The following is a 19149-nucleotide window of genomic DNA, read 5'->3' as shown; positions in this document are numbered from 1 at the left end:
CCAAAGTCCTTTGCTGAATCAGTTGCTAAGTTATACTGCAGAAACGTTTTGTTTTGTTTTTTTTTTTCCTCTAGATAATGTAAACAGAAAAAAGATGTGGGTTTAGTGAATAGGGACTTTCTGCTTACTTGCAAACTTCTTTGTTGATAAGGAGGTTGAATTTTTTATAGAAGTAATCCTCCCCAAGAGCATAAGATACATAGGCATTTAGCTTTTCAGAATAAGAAGCAGCTGTTCCAATTTACGTTTACAGCTTTTGAAAAAGAGACATTTGAAAGTGCATTTCAGGTCTTTTGGGCTGGTTTACATTCTGTGTGAAGTTGGTCCACTACTAGCAATATTTTCTGGGAGGTTAGGATTGAGTGTTCGGCACATGTGTAAAGGGCAGAATTACTTAGATTTCTGTCCTTTCCTTAAGTACTAGTACTGTATCCATCATTGAAATACCTTAATGTGTTTTGTCCATTCTGTATGTGGTACTTCTCTTTACCGTAGTTCTAGAAGTGAACATGTTTGGAGACTTGGTCTAGTACTACTTAATACTTCTATCAAACTTTCTCTGCCTATTATATGAAAAACGTGAAGGTATGCCATGGTTTCCTAATCGTGTTTCTTCTTCAGTGTACTTGTGTGATATATATTGTATGTTGAACTGATGACTAGGAGCTTAGATGCAATTTGAATATTATGTGTGAATCCATTCTTCTGAGTTATCCGTATAAGTGTTGCTGTTTATTGTTTTACAGTGTACCTAAATGATAGCAGTTTTTCTGTTGTATTGGAAAAAAAATGCTTGCCTTGTTTGGGGAGAATAATTTTGTGATATAAGCTTCTGAACTCAGTTCACTTACAAGAAGAGTTTACAGGAAGATTTAAAAAGAGTTTTAACCAAACAGTGTAAAAAAAGATGGGGAGGAAAAGTGGTGATTGCGCTCTGGAACATACCATGTATGCATCATAAATTTGTAATGAGATACAATACATAATATTTGATGTGGAGTGTTTGTGTGTGATGTAGTGATAATTACCTGAAATGAGAAGGCTAGGAGGAGTTGGGAAAGAGCAGGGAAGATAACGAATCAAGTCTTATCTAAAGTTAGCAGGCAATATTATGGCTTAATTCAAATTCTACCGTACATGCAAAAAAATACAAAACACACATAACGAACAAAAACATTCTGCAAGCAATGATAAAAATAATCAATTATTTACTGTTTTTGTAATGTTAAAATATTTTACCAAGGCAAGTTGCAGTCAAAAGTAATGTGAGTTATTTTGAAAATGGAAATACATAAAGATGCATTTTTACAAGTGCAAGACTAAATATTTTACATAACTGTATTTCAATGAGAAGATATACAGTAAGTGCACACTTGATAACACTAAGCAGGCAAAACTTAACGTTAGTTCCATATACTGTTGTATAGTTCATGCACAGATCTCTCCCAAAGTAAAGGGGCTGTTCCAAATAATTCTTGCTGGGATGAAAAACAGGATGGGTTGCTGGTAAGGGTGTCACAGCATGGATGGGGGTCAGTTATAGACATTACTTACTGTAATTTGTGATTGCCGTGGGAGAGGAGTGGCTGTTGGTGTGATAGTAATACTGCTGGTGATTTTATTGGTGGGCTTACTGGGTAGGCCATTAGCTAGTGCTGGAGTTCTGTTGTCTTGCACTGGATTACAAGGGCTGATGGGCTTGGAATTGGTGAGAGCTTGGACGTAAGGACTTCCTAAATGGATGTGGATTTTGTTATCCTCAGTAGTTATTACACTTGATCCCGTACTGTTAGATCTCTGAAACTGCCATGACGACTGCCTGTCTGGGGATACTCTAAAAACAGTGTGCTTGGCTCCCATTTCCAAAGGCTCTGAGGTGAGTATTTGTTCCTGAGAACTTGAGCCTGGTAAAGCCAAAGGGGACATTGTTCTTTCAGGAGTTAAAGAACCACATGATTCAGGAGTTTGAGATCTTGCAAAAGTAGCCATAGTAATAGGAGAAATTACTTGCTCTGGGCTCATGTAACCTTCTGCTGCTTTTGATTTTACAGGTGTTAAGGAGGCATTTTGAATAATGGTTATTCTTTGCTTTGGAGTGCCACAGTTGGGTATAACTGCTGTGCTTGTGTAGGAGTGAGGACTTTCAGTGGTAGGACTAGTTATTTCAAGTGTAGCTGTGTTCTGTCCATGGTCTGGAGTTACTTTTATGTGAAGAGGTTGGCCAGGCGTATGGCTTAGCACTAGGTCTCCAGTCTGTGCACAGTTTCCGTTTTGTTTTGTATGAATCTTTCCATTTTGAGGATGGCTCTCTTTGGACTTCATCCATGGGATCCATAATTTTTTGTTCACAGCATTTGCAATGGATGAGTTGCTTTTAAAAGACACTGTTTGTTCCTCCTCGTTGTTGTCTTTGTCCTCGTTATCGCTGTCTTCATACAGCTGCCCATTTATGACTGTTCGCTCTAAAGGCATGAGGGTTTTGTAATCAGGTGGTTCATTGTCTGCTGGATCTGTCTGGACTTCTTTAGAAAAAACTTGCAAATCAGAAATTCTCCTTCCATTGAGACTGGGCCTGAAGTTCTTGCTGAAGCGTCTGTACCTCTCCAATTCTTTCGTGAGGCTTTCCATTTCTCTTGCTAACTCCCTGTTCTTGTTTTCTTGCTGGAGGAGTTTCTTTTGTAAGACTGCATGATCACCTCGGAGGTGACAGATTAGGTCTTCTGTTGCCATGTATTCGTGAATTTTTTCTTTCAGTGCATCTACTTCTCTGGAAAGGTGACTTGATTTAGCTTCCTCTTCTCTGAGCTTCTTAAAAAGATGCTGCTCTTGATTGGACTCTGCCTTTTCCGTTAATTTATACCTAGCCACTTCCATTTTCATGGCCTCCAGCTCCTCTGATAGGAGCTTGGCTCTGTCCCGTTCATTGACATATCTTCGTTCTAGAGACTCAAATTCGTCTTCAGTTTTCATAAGATCATCTTCTATAGCCTTCATTTCCTTCAGCTTCTGCTTAAGCCTCTCAACTTCTTGAGAAAGCTCTTTGATTTTGTTGTTCTCCTGCTGCAAGGAGGTGCTAGATTTAGTACTCTCCTTAAGTTTATTTTTAAGAAACTCTTTTTCAACAGCTTCCAGTGACTGAAGCCTTTTTCTTAGAATATTCACTTTGGAAACAAGATCACTTCCTTTCTCCTCTTCTGCTTTGAGTTTGGCTTTCAGTTCATCTCTTTCTTTTGTAACACTGGACACTTTTTCCTCTGCATCAGATTTTGATTTCAGTGCCTTTTTACTTTCCTCAATTAGTTTTTCTGTAACGGACATCACTTTATTTTGTTCCACCTGAAGCTGAGAAGTTGCAGCTTGCAGCTTTTCTTCTGTTTGCTTTATTTTTTCACCCATAGTTTTTCTTTCATCCACAAGCATCACTGTTAGACTCTTCAGCTTTGTTAAATCTTCTTTAAGCGTAAACTCAGTTTTTTCTAACTTACTTTCAATTGCTTCAAGCTCACCGATTCTAGCTTTTAAGCCATCCAGCTCATGGGACAACTGCTTTGTTAACATTTTTTCTCTTTCTAGGTTGCATTTTAGGGAGTAGCATTCCTGTTTGCTCTTGTTGAAAGCATCTTCTAATTTCTCCAGCTCCATAATTCTTTTGTTGAGTTTGTCAACTTCCCCTTTAAGGTTCTTGCTCTGTGATGCTTCTTTTTCTAACTTTCTATTAAGTTCTCTGCACTGATCTTCCATTTTTATGAGCTCTTCATCTTTTCCTTCCATCTCCAGCAGTCGTTTCCGTAGTTCTTCTACTTCGGTCATAAGCATGGAGTTCCCACACTCTCCCTTATTTATCTTATCCCTTAGGTCTTGCAGTTCTTCTTCTGCTTTACGTAAAGATTTATTTGTCTCTTCCAGCTCATCAATTTGTCGGCTAAGCGTAGTTAATTTTAACCGGAGCTGACGATTCTGAGTGTCTTCATTGGTTAGTTTGGCCATCATTGCTTCTTGGTCTTGGGAAATCTTACTGCTTTGGGCTTGAAGTTCAGCCTCCAGCCTGCTGGCTCTCTGTTCCTCTTCTTGAACTTTTGTTTCAGCAAAAGCCAGCTTCTCATGTGCTTCTTCTGCAGAATTGGTTAATTCTTGAATTTTTTTATTTTGTTGATTCAACTGCTCTGTGAGTCTTTGCTGTTCATCCACCACCATTAAAGCAAAGGATTTCAGTTTAGTCAATTCTTCTTTCAGTTTAGCTGTTTTCTTGTTGCTTTCCTTCTCTCTTTTTGCCTGATATGCTGTTTCTTGTTCAAGAAGCTTTTTCAATCTGTGGGAGGAAATAATATTGTATTTTGTAGCCATTTTAATGAGCATTTAAAACCACACCTGAAATATCATGACAGCTCTGCCAGATGTGCATGAATATCCACTTGTAACTACAAGCAGACCTCTCCTTATAGTATCATGGGGCCCACGGGCCTTACTTTCTACTCAGAAGTTCTTTTGTAATGGACACTTCCGTGTGATTATTTAGACTTCAGTAATTAGGTATCTTTGATTGCATTTTCAGCTTTTGGCAGGTATTGGTACAACACAACTTTCTGCTTTTCTGCACTGGAACAACACTGATCTTGGCTGTTTGCTGAGGCTAGCTATGTGCATGCAGGTTTTCTTAACAAATGTGGTTATCATAGTGGTTGAGAAATTAAATCAGTGCGGCCCTCAAGGGCAGGTATAATTTACAGCATCATAAACCTCCTAATACCTTTAAGTTACTTATAAACCATCCTGATGTTTTATGATTAAACCTTATGGGTGTTGAAGTATGTGAAGGAAATGCAGCCACACAAGGCAGTTACGCTCCCTAAAGCCAGTTTCTAAGCAGCATGTCAGAGCAAAACTAAACATTGTATGTAAGTCAATCTTCAGTGAGAATATGGGCTTTGTGACCTTGTATCATACACACACACAAAAAAAATGCATTCGGCAGATGAACAGGTATTCAGGTTATGCCTTTTGAACTTAAAAAAAGCCTAAATGTCTTGGCGTCTGTTAGGCTTGGGTTTGGTCTTATATCCAAATTTTGCAGATATACCTAAGTGCAACCCTGCTTTTACATGATTCTTGAAGTTTTTCGTAATGGTTTTCAAAAAAAAAAAGTAGTTTTACAAGTTTATATTAGTATTCAGTCTTTACTGAGATGCAACATGCTTAATTTGTTAGAGACTTGGGATAAGGTTGTGCATTTGTTTATGTAAGATCCTAAGAAACCTCCAAATACCTCAAATAATTAGGTTCTTTTGTAGACTTTTCTTTGTCAGGGAGATGTTTGTGGAGTTGGTCTGAGGTATGATTAGGTTTGGCCAGCACATTTGCCTCCTTTCAATTAGATTTTTCCCACAGCTGACCTATAACTATATTCTGGTATTAAAGAAAAGTCTGAAAAGCCTAGATTGAGGTAATAAAATACTAGAATTTGTATGTTTCACTGTTGTTCATATGTATGGTACATAACCAGTTGTGTAGATTATTGGAGGGAAATGAATTGCCTATCAGGACTGTACTTGCACAAAATGACTGCTTCAGCACTCATTACCTGAGGTCCCTTGCTTTTTAAACACACACACACACACCCACCCACGAAATATGACAATGACTCTCTAGAAGTTGCTGCTGAAACATAAGATTCCTCTTCCACATTTGTGTCTGGTCACTATTGTGATGCCCTTGTCCAAGTGGTGAGTCTTCACAGCTTTCCCACTGACAAGTTCCTGTTGCAGCCATCCTTCTTGTTCAGGAAGAGCTTAGATAATGGCCTCCTTTGCAGAGCTCTTTATTAGCTGTTGACTGACTGGAGACAGATATTTCTGGGCATTTAATAGGCTGCCTCAGCAACATCCCCTTTGGCAGCGTTGTAGTTTTCCTGCACGGAGAGAGGAAGTCCCTGCTATTCTACAACTGTCCATCAGACTTGTCTGATTTAATGGTGATACTGTATAGAAGTCTATGACTGAAATTTCTTACACCACCTTCACCATCCCCACTGTTTTTATTTTAGTGCGTAAGTTGCGCTATATTGGATGTAATGAAATGCTTCATATGAAAAATTGACGGAATGGGAAGTACCAATAAACAGAGTTGATCTCCAAGAATTCAAGCAGCCCTGAATTCTTTACAACAGCCAGTTAACATAATGGGGAAAACAGACATGTAAAGGTGTAAGTGGAGAGGGAGAGGTTTGTGAAGTGAGCTTGAAGGAATGCTGCTGGCTGAGAGAACAAATAAATGGGGAGAAGACTGTACCATCTTCAAAGGCGGCTTTTTACTGTGGTGTTGGTATATAAACTTTTGTCCGCTTTTCAGTGCTGCTTTCAGTTTGAGTTCTTTTCAGTGTAAAAATCTCTCTTCCCTCCCCACCCTTGTCTCTAAATGCTTTAGTAGTGAAGTTCAATTGATGATTTACCGTTACCATAGATATAAAACCATAACAGAAGCACAACTAACAATTTCATTTGGAACGAACTCAGGTTTTGCGTGTGCATGAAGCTAAGACATCTTAATACTGTTAAAATAGACTTGGTCTTATTAGCATTTGATTTATTTTAGCTTGCTTCACTGTAATTTATTTTTGTAAGGCAAATTTAGCTGAGGTGATTAATACCTAAATTAATCAGTGTTTTAGCCAACACTTCTGTATTAACTAGTTGATATCTCTCTGGCCAAATGAAACTGTAATTCTCCAGCGACTGATGCCCCTTAAATTGCTTTAGAAAGAAAACTCTTAGATCAAATAGTAACCAACAATTGTAATTTTCATAGGGATGCTGCATAATTTTTTATGATGCAAATAAGATAATTGTGCATAAACAATAACTAAAATCAGTTGATAAATAATCAAGTTATTAGTAATATGGTAATATATTAGTAATGAGGTTGATAAGTAACCCCAGCAGTCCTTCCAGTGAGCATCAGTCTATGTACAATTTGTATTTTTCTGTCGTCTTCTCTTTTTCTTCTATAACTTCATTTCTAAAGCTATCTGGAATGCTTAAGACTTCCTTCAGCAAAGCACTTGAGTTCCAGCCCAAACTGAGTGCTTGAGTGAGGTAGTCTAACCCAGTCTCTGATCAAGGGTTTTTTGAATCAAAGTGCCTAAATTATTGGTATCTGAGCTGGATCATTGTGTAAACTGAGAAGGATTTTTCAAGAGATTCTGTTTCTTTGGTCATGCCGAAAGACTTTAGGATATCTAAAAATGTTTCCTTCATTCAAAAGATAAAATGCAGTTTTAAGATTCAAACAGAAGTACAGGCAAATACTTCCAACCCCTGAGATCTGTTTCTTTTTGAAAAAATACTTCTATAAAATCACTCCATTGAAGTTAAGTTACAGAGCATAGTGCAGAAGCTGTGAGTTAAAGGATTTTAATGTGTTTCTAAAAAGAAAAAAGGGAGGTATTAAGCATGGTATACTTTTTTTTTATTGTGTAGTTAAATTTTGCACTTGTTTTTGGTAACTGTATGCTTATTCATGTATTCCTATACAGAAGTATTCATGTATTTCTATACAGAAAATGCCCTCAACAGTGCTGAATAGACAATGATTTCTTGAACAAAGTTGAGACTGATATTGTAAGAAGTCAACTGGGAGTCCGTTAATATTTGCAGAATAATTTTTCTTGGCTGCTGAATTCCTGTTTCATGGTTCAGTAGGTCACGGCAACTGTGTCTGCACACATGCAGTTAGGAATGGAGGAGGACACTAAAATGTTTTGGGTTGGTTGTTTTTTTTTTTGGTTGGTTGGTTTGGGTTTTGTTTTATTTGCTTGTTTTTTAAATTCATGGCTTGGTTTTGGTCAGCTTTTTTGGGGAACCTGACTTCTGCTGGACAGGGCTTGATTATGTATGTCATTTGAATTAAGGGAAATCACATGTTTAATTGAAGAAGTGCTGTAACTGGTAGTAGCACTTTGTGATATTTCACATACTTTTGTGATGGAATAAAAATACTTTGTGTTAACTTCATCCAAAATACTCTCTTCCAGAAGAGTATCCAGAGTATTTGAGAGAGCAATTTTACCAAAAATATGCAAAGGTCAAAAAAAGTTGTCTTAATAATAATTAAAAAAAAGAACAGGCGCTCCCCTAGCCAATAAAATATTTTTTCATTTCCATTCCCAGTTGAATTTCATGATAATGTAATTTTATATTAGGCAAAGGTAAGTATATTATTTAGCAAAGCTTTCACAGATAATTCTAGGCAGTGACTTCATAGGACTATAAGAACCCTTTTTGAATCCAGGCCAGCAAAAACAATCTTTGGAAATTGTTTTTATGAACATGAATGTTAGGTAGTTAAACAGAGTCAGGGCAGTGTCTTACTACTTTTTCTTAAGAGCTGCTGTTATAAATGACTGCTTTATTGTGGCTTATTATCATACTTATTTGCAATACCAGTTGCCTGTTTTTTTATTTCCTTAAATTGTATTTGTCAGCTCTCCTCTGTTCATTGTAATTGCTTTCCTCAGTATTCTTGGTGTTAATACGATGCATTCAATTGTATTTTCTTGTTTTCCTTTTTTTTTTTTTTTTAAAGTGCACATAGCTTCAGCTACACTACATTATGTTTACCAACCTAATGACTATGTGTTCTCTACAAGATGTGCGGACTCCCAAAACAGTTCATTGTCTTCTTGGTGTCATGTGATATCATTTTGTCCTTAAGTGGGTTTTTCCATTGTTATAGGGGGGGGACCTGTATTAGATCAGTGTTGTTTAATTTCTGTTTTTACAGGATTCTGAGGGGAATGCTTTTCCTTTGAGTTTCAGGGAAACTAAACAAAGCATGGGAGACTGAGATTGCAAGACTCTTATTTTTTAATTTTTTGAGTTTGTTCTAGAATGAATCATTGTTCTTAGAATAATAACAATTAAAACAATTTTTTTTCTTTACGCAATCTTGTAATGATAACTTTAGAAAAGGCTGCATTCTTTAAGGGTGTAAGTGAAATAGGTGCTGTACTTCTGTCATTCCTTCCACCAAAGTATTGAGGAGATTTTAATACACACCTTATCAATATCTGATTTTTATCAGATCATTCTGCAGAAATGACTGAGATTTTTAATGTCTGTGATATATATAATATTTTTTTTGGTAAATCATAGAGATATGTATATTTTTTTTTCTAGCTCATATGCTTTTAACCCTTCACCAGGTAAAAGGTGTGGCTTACTAGAGGTTCTACAGGTTATAACATGAGGGAGACTTGCTTCTAAAGGTTTCGGACATGTGCTTGAATTTCCTCCTGTACAATGCAAATAAAAACATTGAGCTGAAAGCTTTTAAATGTAGATGAAGTCATGCCTCTTTGTCTGAGGCATTCTTCCCAGTGAGCAATAAGCCATGGTCTGGCCTTTAATAAGAGAAGAAACATGCTTCATCATTTCTGGTAAATCTTACAAGTTCTTGTAATTTTTGACACCAGTTAAATATTTATTTTCGGAAGAAAGCCAGTCTGTCTGTGCCTTCTACGATTTATGGCAACAAAACTTGGGTTTCTTAAAATTGATTTCTGGGCTTGGGGTGGCTATGCTTCCCCACTCTCCCCCGCCCCCCGTCCCTGCCTTTGCCTACAGTTCTACTTATTGATGTGTAGTTTTTATGAAGACATATGTTATAGCTACTTTTATGGCTCTCTCTATTATCTTTATTGATGCTTCTTTTTCCCCTCCGTCATAAAGAAGGTCAAAAGCCTTTGAAATTACAGCAGCAACAACATACCATAGCTGTTGTGTAATCTGTTGGCTTTATCTGAATCAGTCAGCACTTCCTGACAGAATGCGAACACTTTAAAATTTGTTTTCCAGTATCTTATTTACATATGTATATTTCAAATCATTAGTTTGTATTAGGATGCAAACCTCCACAAAGGCTGTCTCAACTGTGAGAGGCTGTGTGTAAGGCAAATTTCCTAATAAGGAAATTTATTTTATAAAATTAGGACTTTTAATGAGGGGGGTGTGAGTTCTGCTTATTACTCCGCAAACTACCACAGTGTAATCATTGTTTTATCTGATACTTAAAATTGCTGACTTGCTTTACAAGTCTTAATAAAAGTCATATGTGATGAATGGTGTTTCCAGTTCTGGGTTAACTTGGGCAAAATTTCAAATGGATAACCAGATGTATTTAGCTGTGATGCTGAGTAAACACATGCAGATAACATATTCTTTTAAAAATTAATTAATCTGGAACAATAATGTTGTTTGTGACCATGATTTCACAACTGTTAAGCTGCTGAAAATTCTTCCTGGTGATACAGGGATATTGGTGCTGATAAATTTTATGAAATCCTGTAAATCTGACAGTAAATGGCATGAGAAATTCTTAATGAATTTATGTTGGTTAGTTTAAGATTTAAGACTGGATTAATGTTCACTTCTAGATGGAGTAATTTTAATTGAGCGCTAAAATTCAGTTTTGTTTTATCATGAAACTTCAGTTTAAGAACGTAATTTTCTGTCTTGAATTACATTCTTTCCATATCCTAGATATTTTTGGAAATCACCTATCAAATCATCAGTCTTGTGTAAAAAGTATTAATGCTTTCTGTGGCAGGAAATGTTCGAGTGTGCAAGGTGATAGTTATTAATTCTGTCCATTTCTAATCTTGTAATGGCAGCCATCTGCAACCTCTGAGATTGTAATAGGAAGGTGCTGGACTTTTAGGTGGGAGTGAAGAAGTTGCTATCCTATTAAATTGTTGGCAGGTTTTTGTTTTGTTTTCATTTTTTCTTGGCTGCATAACAATTGTGAATGAGCGCTGACCTGACAAGACCACAATATTAATGAGCTTTACTTGAAGCTAGCCTTAAAAACTCTGGGTCCCAGAGTTCAGCTGCTAGAAAACATGGCACAATGAATTGTGAGCTGGACCCTGATGCGTCACCATTTTTGAGATGTACTCTTCTTTCTTCTTCCCTCTTTCTAGATTTAACAGATATTTTAGTTATTCTATGAAGTCAGTATCTATTACTGTTGGCATTTCAATGGCATATAATTGTGCATGTAGCGTGACTGTTAATCCTCTTCTGAATCTAAATGCATCAATAACTTAATTGGCTCATGAGAATACAACTTGGGTTTTGTTGGTTAGTAGTTTGGGATTTTTTCATACTACGATAGTACATATTATTCATCATCATATTCCACCCCCCCCCCCGAATCTCTCTCACCCTGTCTCCACGCTGCCTGTAAAGTCGGAAATAAAGCAAGTAATTTCAGATGCAACACCAGAATTTGGAACTCTTCAAATTTACGTCAGCCAGGAAATTATAGTTTTGCAGATGGAAAGCTTTCAGAAGGAAATGGAAAGATGAACCACAAGAGATGTGGTATAGGGGTCAAAGCAACAAGACTGAGGCAGAACTTCTCAGTTACTAATCCAGGTCCTGCTTTTGTCTTTTCTTCACCTTTAACAAGTGAAATTTTGTGCCTGAACTTTGGATTTATTAAAATTAAAAAGCAGTGTTGACTTACTGTAACAGATTATTTTGAGAATTACTATTAACCCAAAGAGGTTTTAATAGTATGGTAACTATGCCAAATAAACCAAGACAACTATTGCTTTTTATAATTGGTGATTTTTAAATGACAGTGTCATTGGAATGATTGTGTTTGATGATTTGATATTTGATATTGCATGATAACAAGTTATCCTGTGTCTTTATGAACCTGAGTTTTGTTCTGAATGTATACTTTAAGCATTATGGCTAGAAAATTATTGCTTGACCACAGTTCTTGAGCCGTTTTTAAAATCACTGGTGTTATAAAACACTCAGTCCTACAGCGGTAAACAGGACAGTGTTTTTCCTTTGTTTCTTTGGGGTGGTTTTTTTTTTCCCCTCTCTCCACTGCTAGGTGGATGTGCCTGCATTGTGTGTTTGGGGTGTCAGTATCAGTCATCTTTACCATTGCAGCCTACTGCTAGGATTTCGTAAGTGAAAAATTGTAGCAGGAGTTAATTGAGCTTCTGAAAACTGTCTTTTAGAGCCCTGCCTGCCTTCCCCCCATTCCCCATGGGAAGATTAGGCACAGACAAGGGAGCACAGCTTGCCCAAGTTCTGGAAATTTCTGGTCAGGCTGCTGCTAGCAGTGATTACCCCAGCCATGTGTGTTTAGTTTGTACGAGGCAAATACTACTTAGTTATCACTGCCATGCTGTGTTTACTGTTGATAGAAGTGTAATAGTTGGAGGGCTGAGTTTTTTGTCTTGGCTGTTTAATTTGCATCCTTCAAGTGACTGAGGAGTTTGCAGAAGTTCTGATTCCCTGAATGAGTCAGTTGCTTCAGCTCTGTATAAGTTTGTAACCCTTAAGTCATCTTTTTAAACTTTTCAGTTTAATGATAATACTTGTTTTAGATTAAAAGAACAATCATGAGTTTTCTTTAAGCAATTTCAGTAGATAAATCCTGTCTATAATTTAGTTGTGGCTTTTTTATTCTGTATATATCATCAGTGTGTAGGTTCAAGGTGGACCTCTGTTTTATGGATGCTTTTTCTGGGGGGCAGTTGGGAAAATAGGTGTTTTTCTGGTATGTGATTCACCTGGCGCAGTGCTAGTCCTGCTGTCTTGACCAGAACTGGGCATAATTGTGCAAGGATCCAATTTGTACAAACTTTTTTTTTAACTTCAATTAGTTAATATTTTTGGTATGACAGAAAATGGCACTCAGCCAACAATAACACATCATGTTACTCAGAGGAGACTGGTTAGTCAAATGTCATTTTCCCATAACATTTACAGGAACTGGATGTTCTCTAAAACAATTTTAACACACATTTTATACAGAAATAAATGTCTGGGGTCATATTTTCATCTATGGGCAGAATAGGCACTGTGCCTATTCTCTTATGCTAAGCATGGCCTTATTTGTATATTATCAATCATCAGCAGTGGTAAAATTTAGAAGTTTCCATACTGCCACGTGCTCTTCCTCTGTTGAACTGCAGGTATCCTCCTTGTTGCTGCCACTCCTGGATAAGCTGCTCAGTCATACAGTGGCCACTTGCTTTGAGACAGGTGGAAGCTGGCTGCAAACTTTAGTATGTTCTGCACATGCTCGATGCACATGACAAGAATTTATGTGCTGAAATCGTGATTAGAACCCCATAGATTAAACATTGTAAGTTAAATAAAGGTACTTTAGGTCTGAATGGGACTGTCTGGGAAGACTGTGAGTTTGCCATCATTTGGAGGAATGGGGCTAGTTAAAAACAATGAGACAGACATTCCTCAGGAATGATGTAGGTGGTGTCACTCCTGTGCAGGAGGATAAAATTCCATGACTTCTTGAGGGTTCTGTTGGTACCCATAAAATCTTTATTATATACATACATTCTAAGACAAAAGTAAGCCCTTTTTCTGGTGTTCTTACTTCCTGAAGTAGTGTTATAATATATAACATATAATGTGTATGGTTATAATAAACTTCGAGCGTTTGAAGACCAGGCTTGGGTGGCACCCCATTCCTTTTTTTTGCAGAAAACATGAACCTTAACTGTTACTGCAAATTTAGCTTGAGATATTTAAGTTTTTCTTGATGAAAGGTTTCATGAAGCAGTGTAGTTATGGATTTCCAAACAGGCAAAAGACTTTAATCAGGTTTGCTGATACAGTTGCAACTTTTTCTAGTAGCCAAGACTGGAAGTAATAAAAGCAGTAGTAACACTGATGTCTGTCCTGGTTTCGGCTGGAATAGAGTTAATTTTCTTCCTAGTAGCTGGCATAGTGCTGTGTTTTAGATTTAGTATGAGAAGAATGTTGATAACACACTGATGTTTTAGTTGTTGCTGAGTACTGCTTATGCTAGTCAAGGACTTTTCAGCTTCCCATGCTCTGCCAGGTGCACAAGAAACTGGGAGGGGGCACAGCCAAGACAGTTGATCCAAACTGACCAAAGGGCTATTCCATACCATATGACGTTATGCTCAGTATAGAAACTGGGGGGGGTTGGCCGGGGAGCAGCGATCGCTGCTCAGGAACAGGCAGGGTGTTGGTCGGCGGGTGGTGAGCAATTGCATTGTGCATCACTTGCTTTGTATATTATTATTATTATTATTTTGTTATTATGATGATCATTACCATTTAACTTTATTTCAATTATTAAACTGTTCTTAACCCAGGAGTGTTTCTCACTCTTACTCCTCCGATTCTCTCCCCCATCCCATTGGGGTAGGGGGAGTGAGCGAGCGGCTGCGTGATGCTTAGTTGCTGGGGGCTAAACCACGACAATGTCAAACAGAGATTTCACTTTGAAGCTAAATAAGTATCTTTTTCCCATAGACCTGATAATGTGAGGGTGTCCATTTTCTCTAAGATGGACTTGGCCAGCACTTCATCTTGGAGGCCACAGGTGAGAGGTTGTAGCAATGCATTGCAGCATGGTTAACTTGCTAAAGATGGCCTTTCAAGCTACAAGTGAGAAGAATGCTGCTAGTTTCCTGTTTTGCAATATGTGACCTTCAGAATTGTATTAAAACTACTTCCAATGGATTGATTACAAATTGCTTCTGGGTACAGTACTATGTATTGAAGCTCTGTAGTTCTGGGGACTTTGCTACCTGAGAGATGATTCAATTTCTTGCTGTCTGTCCTAATCCTGCTAAATGTCCTGCTATATGTCTCCTGTATCTGAAAATGTTGGGACTTGAAGTGTGGGATGTTTGGAAGCTGCATTTTCTCTTGTCTCAATAGGAACCTCAGGCCACATTGGCCTGGGAGCACTTGGTGCATCATCTAAAGGCGCAAAGTCAATGTGTGTTTGTTTAAAGCATGTTAATCCTTAGTATATGTGCTCTTGTTCAGGATTTAAGTTTACATGGTTTCTCCAAACTGATCTTTAAAGAGGACTAACATTGTTTTAGACTATAGAAAAGGAAGCTACAGTGGAGAGCTAAAGATGATAGTCCGAGAATTTTTTAATGGGGTATAGTTCTAACCAAGGTTTACTTCATAGATTTAATTCACATTTAAACAACAATTTAAATAACAAATAATAATTTAAGTAGCCTCTTCACCTGTGATGAATTGTTTAGCTAAAGAACATCTTTTACTCTCAGATCTGTTGATTATGATGTGTTGAAGTAAGATTTTTCCATTCTTCTGCAGCCTTGGTAGATCACTGCGTTAAAGATCAAATACCCTGCCTAAGCATAAAAGAAAATCGTGTCTTTTAGTCAGTAAGTGTCAGTAACAGTTTGTATCTAGAATCAGCTTTTTTTTTTTTTTTTAGCTATTTGCATGTGTGTTCAGCAGCTGGAGTAACTGTTGCTTGCTTTGGAAAATAAATATTTCTCTACTTCTTAGGAAAAAACCCTAAATTGTTAGGATGAAAAAGTGGATTTAACTAGTCCTAGCTGTTCTATGACCAATGGTTTCTTAAACTCTTTCAAAATTGGTCTGAACAGTCTTCCTAAAGCCAAGAGAGATACTTAATTTTTCCATCTTTAGTTGTTTTCCAGTTTTATTTCTCTGCCTTTCAAAAACTGTCATAGAAAAAAGGCTTTTTTAGGCAAGAGGAGGGCCATGTGCATGTATGCTTCCCTTTGCCCCTTCATATGAAGACTTTTAGACTCCAAGTGTTGCCTGTTCTTCAGACAACTGTTAATTCAGTTGAACATTTTCTGCCTCATTATTGTACCCCAAATTGATTTATAACTCAGTATTGTTATGTGACTGAAGGGCATTTGGCTACATGCCGTATTTCATCTCTTGCCTCTTGGCTGATGGACTGTGATGTTTAGGTTATATTTTCCTATTTTCAGATGTCACTCTGAAAATGAAGGAGCTGTAGCATGCTTTCATGTACAGTATGTTTCTGATGTAATACATTTTAACTTCTATCATTAATTTTTAACATGGTTTCAAATGCTGAAAATAAAAAGACTCAATTATCTCTAGACAGAACTTGCTGGTTTGGTTAACTGCATTAGCCTAGATATCTGAGAGGGTCATTTACAGGTTATAAAATGTTACCTTGTCAAATCCTGATTCCCCCCCACCCAGTTAATCCTGATTGAAATAGGAGAATTTTGCTGTTTACAAAGATGGCAGTAGTCATCTAGAGCTTTAAGCAGAGGATGGGAACAAAGCAAGGGCAAGCAGACACTTTCCAAAGTGTCTGCTCCTTTGTATACCATGTTATTTTTTTTTCCGTCTTCCTTTATAGGGGTTGGCAAAATATGTAAGCTTGAAGATTCTTGTCAGCTGTTGCCTGCTGCTTTCCCGAAAGGGAATCAATGTGTGCACCTCCTAGCACAGACCTAAACATTCTCCACTGGTTGGTGTCATCCCTGCACCACACTTATGGGCAGTCTATTTTATCTATCTTGAATTGAGCTATACTGAAGCTGTACTTACTGACTTTGCTTCAGAGGTTTTTTATCCCCCTGCTCTGCTTACACATATGCAAGCAAATGCACGTACCCATTTATATATTAGATATGTTTTTAGAAACACATATTTTAGGAGAAGTTTTAAGCCTGCCAAAGTTCATGGTGGCCTTTTCATTGGAGCCAATTCACTATTTAATTTGGGAATGACATGGGCAGCTAGTGAAAAGACTTTTCTCTTTACATGAAAGAGTCTGTGGGACTATTTTGCAAGTTAAGAAAATGTTTCAGCTTTGAGCATTAACAAAATGCATTATTTTTCCACCTTCCTACATCCAAGTTAGTACGTTCAGTATTCGATTTCAGGTATTCAGGTTGGGGGTTGGGTGCCCCAAATGTGGAGCTATTGTACCCCTAGGTTCAAGTGTCCAAAATTTAAAAAAGAAATTAGGCTCATATAATTCACTTTCCTCTTTTCTAAGTAGGGATCTGAAACAGAATGGCTCTACGGAGGCTGAGAATGTGCTTGACTGGGGGAGCATTTTGAAGTTGAAAACAAAACTAACTGTGGCATTTATTAGGCTTCTTCTGAGAAACCTCTGTGTAGCTAAGTAGAATAGAATCATGTTTGGGAATGTGGTAGGTGACATTAGTTTTGGGTAAGCCAAGCTTAATGGTGATAAAACTTCCTAATTTTCTTCATAATTTGACTTAATGACTGGAAGTTACACATTTTACCAGAATATTGATTAAATCCATAAAAAGTTGACGGAATTCAGTCAGCTTATACTTTCTCTAAGATGCCTTTGTCCATGTGCTGAAATCCAATATGTAATTAAAATGTGAGTTTTATGAGTGCATTACTTTACATTTTTAAACAACCAGTCTTGTGTGTTTTTTCTCATGGTAGTAGCAACATGCTGCTTCATTTCAGTTTTTAAAATTTTTCCTCTTTATCTTATGCTCTCATTGCAGTAGTTGCTATGCAAATGCTAGGTAAGCTTTGTGTCTCCAATAAAAAAGGACAAAGTTTTAAATCCACTCTCTGCAATGAATTTGAAAGAAATTACTTTGAATATTAGGTTTAAGGCACATCTTTAAGAACTCTAACCTATCATTTCTTTTAAATGCAATTGTTGTGTTCCTTCCCAGGCCTTTGGAAGCCTATAAAGGACAATTAAATCTGGTTGATGTGTTGTTTCACATCCCTGAAATGTATGAAAAATTAATGTTTTTCTTGTCAGAAATATTTAGCTTTTCCCATCCACATTTTCAGTCATGTTCACTGGAGCTTTGTGTACCCTACATGAAGTATGCCTGTGAAGCTTGAGCACGAGCAGTTAGGTGTTTGTGGGCTCTGGTTGCTCAGCTTCTGTGAGCATGCAGTGTGAAGCAAAATGGCTCAAGTTCTGCTTATTTACCTCAGCAGCCACTCTGTGGTGGTCATCCATAGGTCCCCTGCCCAGCTTGAGGCTCACATCAAGCAGTTGTGTTACATCATTGTGATATGCATGATGAACTATAGCAGAAAGGGTGACTTCTGCAACAGGCAAAAATATGTGCATTTATCAACATGAATGACTAAGGGTATAGGACTTTGAGTTGTGTTGAAATGTTGTCTAGCAAGGTTGGTTTGACCTTTCACCCCCAAGGTAACCATTTTGTTATTACGGGAGGGTTATACAATGATGTTGCTGGGTGTTTGCTCAGCTAGCATTCATTTATTGCATAAACATTCACCTCTTCACTGTCACCTCTGTTCTGTTCTGGTGAGGAGGCAGTGCTTTGGGAGGTGTTGGTTTTTTACTGTTTTTAAATGAAGGCTACAGACTACTGCAGAAAATCTTCAAATTTATTTTCCTTGAATTTGTGAACGCTTGAGGAAGGTGAGCTGTGAATGCCTGAGGGTGCTCCACTGGTCCATCAGCATGAGTGCTGTTACTGACCTTCCAGAAACAACATGGTGCCCAGGACATGCAATCAAAGTGATTTTTGTCTCGCTGACAGAAAATACAGCAAACCTCAAAATCAGCATAACATACTGAGAGGTGTTAAGACTCCAAATGTCCATTACTTCACTTAAAGCACAAGACTGGGTGCTATGTTTAGAATTTTTCAGCAATGCCTCTTACCCTCTTGGAGCTGAGTAATATAGTTTAGTGAATGGTTGAACTAACCAAGCTTTCAACCACTTCAAAAAAGCTCAGCATAAACCTCAAGGATGCCATGGCAGAATCCATTCAATATGAGAAAAACAAACCTAAGCAATTAAAAATCATTTATTTTTATTGGTAAGGCATAGTTTCTAAGCTCAAATCAACTTGATGACAGGCTAAAGTATTAAAGGGAACTATTAATGAGTCACAACTAAATTTTTGTGGGATGGTTTGTAAAGATGCGTCTGTCTACATTGTAAACTCCTTAGGATTCTCTGACTTAGATATTTTAATTGCTTCTCTGGCTTAGATATTTTAATTCCTCCTTTAATGAACAGCATTTGGGTAATACCACACCCAGGATTTGAGGGAAGCTGTTTGCAGGAGAGGTCCAGAAGAGCAGTGGCTGCTTGCTTGCCCGTGCCAAACTACGCCTGGTAAAGAATTTTTTCCTGAAGAAAAGGGCCAGCCTTTTAAGAACTGCCACAGAGGGGAAACTGACTGGGAGTAAAACCAGGCTGTTTTTTAATCTCATAACAATGGCAAATGTGATAATTCATCATAGTATTAGGTAAATAATATGAAAGTGCTGTTACTCAGCAAGAATCAATCAATAAC

The 19149-nt window shown here is 37.5% G+C and overlaps 2 protein-coding genes across 3 annotated transcripts in view; one reads left to right on the top strand and one right to left on the bottom strand.

The window, feature by feature from the left end:
• CMSS1 (cms1 ribosomal small subunit homolog) overlaps positions 1 to 19149 on the top strand; it is a 252112-nt gene that overhangs the window by 17883 nt on the left and 215080 nt on the right. The window lies entirely within an intron of this gene.
• FILIP1L (filamin A interacting protein 1 like) overlaps positions 1 to 19149 on the bottom strand; it is an 86475-nt gene that overhangs the window by 13715 nt on the left and 53611 nt on the right. For both annotated transcript variants that reach the window (XM_075723899.1, XM_075723907.1), the window contains exon 4: positions 1555 to 4309. In XM_075723899.1, the coding sequence (XP_075580014.1) occupies positions 1555 to 4309 (2755 nt within the window). The remainder of the gene's footprint in view (positions 1 to 1554; positions 4310 to 19149) is intronic.

Source organism: Pelecanus crispus, chromosome 1 (genome assembly GCF_030463565.1).
Source record: "Pelecanus crispus isolate bPelCri1 chromosome 1, bPelCri1.pri, whole genome shotgun sequence".
NCBI lineage: Eukaryota > Metazoa > Chordata > Aves > Pelecaniformes > Pelecanidae > Pelecanus > Pelecanus crispus.
The sequence above is the reverse complement of the archived record's forward strand: the minus strand, read 5'-3'. Positions and strand labels throughout refer to the sequence as shown.